The 7,429-nt window shown below is 54.1% G+C and overlaps 1 protein-coding gene across 7 annotated transcripts in view; it reads right to left on the bottom strand.

The window, feature by feature from the left end:
• The window catches only part of Lingo1 (leucine rich repeat and Ig domain containing 1), a 163,211-nt gene that overhangs the window by 17,760 nt on the left and 138,022 nt on the right, over positions 1-7,429 (bottom strand). The window contains exon 1 of one of the 7 annotated variants that reach the window (XM_005347401.3): positions 1,492-1,660. The exons of the other annotated variants lie outside the window; for them this stretch is intronic. Within the exon in view, the coding sequence (XP_005347458.1) occupies positions 1,492-1,578 (87 nt within the window). The 5' untranslated portion in view covers positions 1,579-1,660. Of the gene's footprint in view, positions 1-1,491; positions 1,661-7,429 lie in introns of those variants that run through there. 7 annotated transcript variants of the gene reach the window in all.

Consider the following 7,429-nt stretch of genomic DNA (forward strand, 5'->3'; position numbering starts at 1 on the left):
GTCCGGGTCCGGCCGCCGCCTGCGCTGCCGCCCGCTCCGGCTCCCACGCCGGCTCCCGCTCGGGCTCCGCGCTCTGCCGCGGCGTGGGGAGGGAGCGAGAGGAGCGAGCAGCGAGCCAGGGAGGGAGGAGGGACAGAGGGAGGGAGGGAGCTAGAGAGCGAGCGCAAGAGCCGGGCGGGGGAGGAGAAGGCGCGGCCGCAAAACCTGGGTGGGGGTCCTTCTTTCAGAGAACCGGGCGAAGATCGAGGAGCACCCCAGCAGCTGTCCAGCGCCCAAGGGGCAGCGAGAGTGGCAGCGGGGCACAGACGAAGAGCGCTCCCGGGCCGGCGCCCTCGTGCTCCCGCCCTGCACCACGCAGTGCCCCTCTGGGTCCCAGGCTCCGGCTAGTCTCAAGCCAGCCCGGCCTGCGGTCTTCCTAGGGAGCGTGCACCCATTCGCGTGTGATTGTCACTGACCACATGCATGTGCATGTGAGCGCGTATGTTCACACGTGTTAACTGGGGTCACTGCACACGGCTGTGTGGACCGACACACGCACGTGGACAGACAGGACCCCCCCCCCCAACCTGGCCAGGGTTGTTTAGAGGACGGCGTGAGGAGGGTCAGACCTTGACCCCTCCTCTCGAAATGTCTGGGACCCCCACCCCCCACCCCAACCCCACTACTTCCTAGGGATCTTGAGGTGAGGCTTGCAGAACCGGAAGCATAGGAGGGCAGTGTGGAAGCAGAGCTTTCTTAACGGGTCTACCCGGAGGCCAGGTCTAGAAAACGCCTTTGCGTTCTGGTCCCCACCCCGTCGGGTTTCCTGTCCAGCAGAGGGCAGCAGGCCTCTCTGGCAGGCTCCTGAAGGTGGAACTCTACTAAGCAACCAGCAGAGGGCAGCACAGAGCCTCGGTCTGGGCTTAGCTATTCACCACCCAACTCCCTAAAATAAATACCGAGTTTGGTGGATCCTGGCCTCGGACCCTATCTTCAGATGGCCCCAAAGAATAAGATCTTTACATAGAGACCCAGACCTTTCTCAGGCCACAGACACAGAGACTAGCCTGGCAGGGTGGGCTGGCAAATACTGAAGCAGTCAGACAACCCATTAGAGCCTCACATTCTTCTACTGTACGCCCTTCCCATCTGCTCGAAGCCAGATTCCCCTTAAAACTATGCCAGTTTTATTGGAATAACCATCAATGAAGACGTCACAACGCAGAGGCCCCCTCTCCCCATTAGCACCTCAACATTCCTGATATATTGTGGGGATGCAGACAAAGAAGGAAGCTGAGCTGGGAGGGAAGAGGTCCATCCAAGGCCTGTCCTTTTCTGGGGTGGGCAAGGACCCCGCTCCCAGTACCTCATTCTCCTTCCGAGGAGCCAACCTGACATTTCAGAGATGCCTGGCTGGTCTGGAGAGGCCAAGCCCAAGTCCCCACCCCAAATCAAGCGCTGCCTTGATTTCCACAGATGAACCTCACACACAGTCCAAAGAGTTGCACAAACCTGTTCCAGCGAACCCGATTCTGGATACCTCTCATCCTCACTGCCACACCACTGCTCGGGACACTCCTGCCTTCTGTCTATGGCCATCCTTAGCTCAGGCCTAGCTAGAACCCCTTCCTCGCAGGTGTCGGCGATGCTCCATGCATCTTACATTCTTCATCCAATAACCTTGGGAAGAGACACTATTACTCCCCTGTGACAGCAAGCAGGAACCCCAGCCTCAGAGAGGTTACGTGACTTGGCCACGGTCACACAGCTTGTAAACCGTGGAAAGGGAATTTGAATGGCTTTCCAGGGCTGAGTAAACCAGTGGGAGGCAGGCTTGGCAGAGGGACTTACTGGTAGGAGGGGAGGTGGGGCGGCCACACATGAGTCCCCTCCCTTCCAGAGCCCAGTGCAGGCAGCTCGCGGGGGCCCCCCAATTCCGTGATCCTAGCACCCCTTTCCAGTCTCCCCAGCTCCCCCACCCCGGCTGTTTGTGAGTTACGGGTGAGCTCCGCCCTCCCGCGCCGCCTCCTCCCACAGCCCGACAGGAATAGACGCTCTCTAGCTCCTGCGTAAAGGCTCTGCCAGACCCGTTGCGGGGCGGGGGCGGGGGCGGGGGCTATTCCTGGTGCGGCGACTGACGCAGGCAAGGCGCGGCCACCGCAGATCTCCGCCCCCGACTCACCTGCTTCCAGCCTCAGTGATCTGGTCAGAGAAATGGGGGAGAGTCCATCGCCCCCATCCTCAGTCTCCAGTTGCTGGATGAGGAAGCTGGTGTATCAGCCCGGGGTCTTGTGGTGCCCACCTACTCATCGTCTCTCCGTATCCTGGGGCGATGGAGATAACACCCCAGCTACATCAGCAGCAACCCAGACATTGTTCTTTCTCTATGTCTCCTGAAGAAAATGACTCCTCTCACCAGTGGAAGGAGAGGGTTCAGCTAGGGCCTAGTCGTTGACCATGTAATTCTGACCCCATAAAAAAGGAGGCTAACCCTGGGCCCCCTTCTTAGCTAGATGTCTGGTGGGGTGGCTCTCAACAGTGTTCTAGCAGGTCCCAGGGCCACCTGTGGAGCATCAGGATGGCCCAGTTTGGGGACTTCTTTGCTACAATCAGAACTACAGCTAAGGAATGCTCACTACAACTGTAGGCCTTTGTTGGTCCCTGGTCCACCTCCGGGGTAAGTCTTTCTTCTGGTTTCTGTCGTGTTTCAAGAGCAAATGAAGACCTCCCTCCTCCCTAAGGCCAGACTTAAAGGCCTCAGGCAAGGCCTATGCCCCTGTTGCTCTGTTCTTCCACTAGGAGCTCCCAATAACAGGTGGGAAAGAAAGGTCTCCATGTCCAACTAAGCGAATCCTAATAAAGAAGCTGGGGGTTCAAGAAACCAGCCTGCTGTAGCCTGAATCCTGGCCACAGAGCAGGGCCTGAGTAAGCTTTCCAGGGCGTGTGGAGGAGGGGGCCCTCCCTCTAACATAGGAGGGGGGACCTTCCCTCTAACACAGGAGGGGGGACCCTCCCTCTAACACAGGAGGGGGGGACACTCCCTCTAACACAGCAGGAGGGGACCCTCCCTCTAACATAGGAGGGGGGACCTTCCCTCTAACACAGTAGAAGGGGACCCTCCCTCTAACACAGCAGAAGGGGACCCTCCCTCTAATACAGGGGGAGGGGACCCTCCCTCTAACACATATCCACCAATCTGTAAGCCAGGCTCTAAGCTCGGTTTTCATCTTCATCTCAAGAATGGCATGGCTGTCAGCTGTGGTGGTTCCTATCTGTGATCCCAGCACTCAGGAGACCGAGGCAGGGGATTTGCTGCAAGTTCCTGAGACCCCATCTCAAAATAAAATGATAAAATGGCTACAAAGAAGGACTGATACTGCAGATGGCATCATACAAAAGAGAAAGTAGGAGCTTGGGTTCATGGCTGTACTGTCCAAGCTTATTCTGCGCAGAGGTCAAGCTGGGCTTTGGCGTGGTTTGTGTTCCATTTCCAAGCCCCAGCTGTGTTCTCCTTCCATTCTTAGAGGTTTTAGGTGGCAGGGACCTAGCAGGGACAGGCTTCCCCGGAGGCACAGACTGGAGAGAATGGCACACACAAGCCTGCCTCCGTGTCTGCTGGTCGTGCCTGCTTGCATCCCAGCAGCTCATACGGTTTTACAATGATGGTTATTTCTGAAGGCACTTGAAATTAATGATGGCTCTGAAATGGCTGGGACAGCAGAGTCATTGCTGAGACCTCTAATTAGCAAGGAAAACAGAGCCGAGGAACTAGGAGGCAGTGGAAGCTGGGTAAGCAGCGGTAGGCATGGGGTAGGGGGGCTAGGGGTGGTGCCCGCGCTCAAAGCTTTCAGAGCTGGGTGCTCAGGTGAACCTCATATTCTGTTTTGTGCCACAAATTACCTTGCTGTGCCACCTTGAAGGGGAATTGCACCTCTCTGGGCCGAAGTTCCCTCAATTATATGCCAAGGCCTCAGGATTCTACTGCCCTGCCTAGACAATGGGGATAGTGAGATAAGGTCCCTTAGTTCCTTAGAGGAAAATTCTAGGTTCCTAGAAAGCTAAGTCCTAAACTCAGGGCCCTTGGTACCCCCTGGAGCCACAGCAGAGGCCCTAGTCTACCCCATGATCAGAAGTCCTTTACGCTCAGGTAAAGGCTGCTGGCATAATGAAGTCCTAGAGATTCAGGCTGGAGAGAAGTGGATTGGGACATGGCAGTTAATCCATAGGTCAGAGTCCCGTGATGGTGCAACTGTGAGGCGGACAAGGGAGTAGGGACCTGCAGGAGCCCAATGCAAAGTCTCCACCCTGGCCACAAGGGGCTCCTGGATCCCACATAGTCATGCCTCTCTGTTCACTCAGGGCTGGGGTTGTAGTGCCATCACTGGGAAGGCTCCAGAGTGAGTGATATGCCCCTGTCTGTCTAGAAGCAGAGTAGTCAGTAACCCTCAGTGGAGAGTGGGGGGTGAGTTGGGGGCACGGCGTTAAACACCAAGGGAAGGTCAGAATGCTCTCAGGGTCCTCAGCAGAAGCCCTGGCAGGATTGGAAGGCTACCTGACCTGGATGTGAAGTACATCGGGGCTGAGAAGTAAGAACTTGGTCTGAAGCCAGGACTGCCTGACCCACTCCAAACCCCCCAAGAAAAGACCCAATGCTGTTTCTGACTTTGACTTATCTTGGAATGGGAGGACTCAGAGAAGCACTCTCTCCACTGGAATAAAAAGATTAAATTGAGAGCAAAAAATATGAAAATATAGTGATTTGTATGAAGGGACCACTCTCCAGCTCTTGGGGGCCCTGGGCTCTGTGCTTGGCAGAGCAGCTGCTCCTAAGGGCCTGGGCTTGGTGGTCCCCATGGAGCACATGAGGGGAAATTCGAGCTAATGCGTGCAAACAGGCAGCTCTGTTAGCAAACCCATTCATTAAGCACTCATCTTGAGTTCCGATGTCTTGGAGACCCGTCTATTAACTCAGAACCTGTTGTTCTCTGAGGCTAAAGGCAGTGTAGTAGATCCAGAGGCCCTCAGGCAGCCTCAGGTTCTAGTTCTCATACTCCCTCTAACTGTTGTGTGACCCTGCACAAGTCACTGCTCTTTCCAAATTTCAGTTGCCCTCTAATAGGCGGAGCTAAGGTGACTCCCAGTGATTCCTGCCTTACAGTGTCTCCCTGGGTCATCCCAACCCCCCTGAGTGCAGATGGACCAACTGACTCACCTCCTTCCCCTTTCCAGTGTCCTAGGGCTTCACACAAGTCAAGCAAGTATTCTAAGCATCGAGCAACACCTCCACTCCCCGACTCACTTCCCATGAGTAGAATGTGGCGGAAGAGATGGGATGTCACTTTGGATATAAGATTATAAAAAAGAAAAGAGAAGATGCAGCCTCTGTCTTAGGTGTTTTCTGTCCATGGTCGCTTGTTCATTCTAAGGGAAGCAGCTGCCATGCCATCAACAGCTCTATTGAGAAGCCCACTGGAAAGGAACTGGTGTCTCTAGTCAGCACTACAGGACCCAAGGCCAGGGAGCCAACATGGAAGCAGGTGTTCCTCGAGCAGGACTCTGGGAAGATCACAGCTCTCTGAATACCTTGACTGAAGCCCCAAGAAACCCTGAGTCAGAGAAGCAACTCTGCCTCACTTGGATTCCCTCCCTGAACAATCTATGAGGTCATATTATTTGATTCAAGCCACTGCACGTGGGGATGATTTGCTACAAAGCAACACGCACCTAAGGCAGGATCCACCTGTTACATGTGTGCAACCATTCCTTGCTCTCACCCTGGCTTGGGACACGGGGATAATTCAGGTGAAGTGCCTCCTGCCAGTGGGGTGAGGAACTGCACAATAACTTAGCGGCTCCCTGATAAGGTTGAAAAGATGCATAGTCTGTTACTCAACAGCTCCATGCTGGGTACATATGGCAGAGAACCAGGCTAGCATAGAAAGGGCCACTATGATGTTTTTGTAACAGTAGAGGTCAAAAGCATTGGCTATACCTCTCAGTGGCAGGAAGATGGACAGAGTACAGTGTGATCACACAAAGGGATATCAAATGATGATGACAGACCCAAGAGTCACACAAGCTAGTTCAGACAATCCCATAATGCAATGTGGAGGAACAAAGCAAAGACACACAAGGCCACAACATTACGTCACATTCAAAAGCATACCTTATGATCTGAGCACAGCTCTCTACACACAGGGGAGGTATGAGCACAGGAGGATGACCGCCACTCCGGGAGATTGCCACTTCTCAGAGAGGCAAATACCCCCAACGAGCCCCACCCTGCTCCGAACTGTGTTAACTGCTCAATTGGCAACTCATTTGATTCCTCAACAGCCCCATAGGGGCCATCCTATTATTTGTTCTTAGGGAAGAAACCGAGGCATGAGGTACCCAGGGAGATAACCCTGGGCTCCTACATCTAGTGGGCACCTGGGGCTTGGTTCTCACTCTGCTGTTCACATGGGGGAAGAAATGGCCTCTAGCTATTCTTTGGTTACATGGGACACTTCTCCTCTTCCTAAATATTGTAGGCTGAGATGTGGCAAATCTTAATCAAGCAGTTTGTGGTATTTGTGGAGCCTTCGAGTTCAGTGCAGCCCCAGTTACTAGACCTGTGAGGGAGGCTAAAACCGGGGAAGAGTGCGTGAAGAAGGCGGGAATAAGGCCATCCAGTTCAAGACAGTTCGAGTTTATGTTGGCTCAGTTCACAGACACATCAGGGTTGAGGTTAAGGAATATGACTGAACATTTGTGTCATTAGAGGTCCTCAAGTAAGCCTCAACCACATCTGTAGAGGGACTGTGGCCATCCCCATCATCCCCATTTAGCCTGTGGGGAAATAGTACCAGAAAGGTTGAGCATCTTCTCCAGCCCACACGGCAGACATGAGATTGAAGGGACATTCTCTCGTTCCATCCTCCCCTGCCTTCCTGTGATAACATGTAGACAAGAGTCCAGGATTTGCTGCCCACTGGGCTATCTCAGTCTAAACTAGGTGAGCTGAGGGGCTTTGGGAGGAAGGGGACCAACTAGAACAGACTTCCCGTGCTGGGATAAAGAGGCAGGTACTTCAGTGGACTCTCAAGTGACGAGGTACTCAACCATCCATCCTTCTATCCATCCACTCATCCATCCACTCATTCGTATATCACTCAACAAACATTTGCCACGGCCTTCTCTGTGCCTCCAGAGCCCATAGTCTAGCAAACAAGATTCAGCCCAGTGTGATGGCAGGCTGTGTTTGCACACGCACACACACACACACACACACACACACACACACACACACACACACACACACACAGAGCAGACACCAGGGAATCAGCACAGGCATGCAGGAGGTAGTCAAGGCTGCGCTGAATCAAGGAGTGAGGACACAGTTATGTGTACAGAGGTGGGGAGGTACCCCACACAGACAGTTATGTGTACAGAGGTGGGGAGGTACCCC

This window comes from Microtus ochrogaster, chromosome 5 (assembly GCF_000317375.1).
Source record: "Microtus ochrogaster isolate Prairie Vole_2 chromosome 5, MicOch1.0, whole genome shotgun sequence".
NCBI classification, from domain to species: Eukaryota; Metazoa; Chordata; class Mammalia; order Rodentia; family Cricetidae; genus Microtus; species Microtus ochrogaster.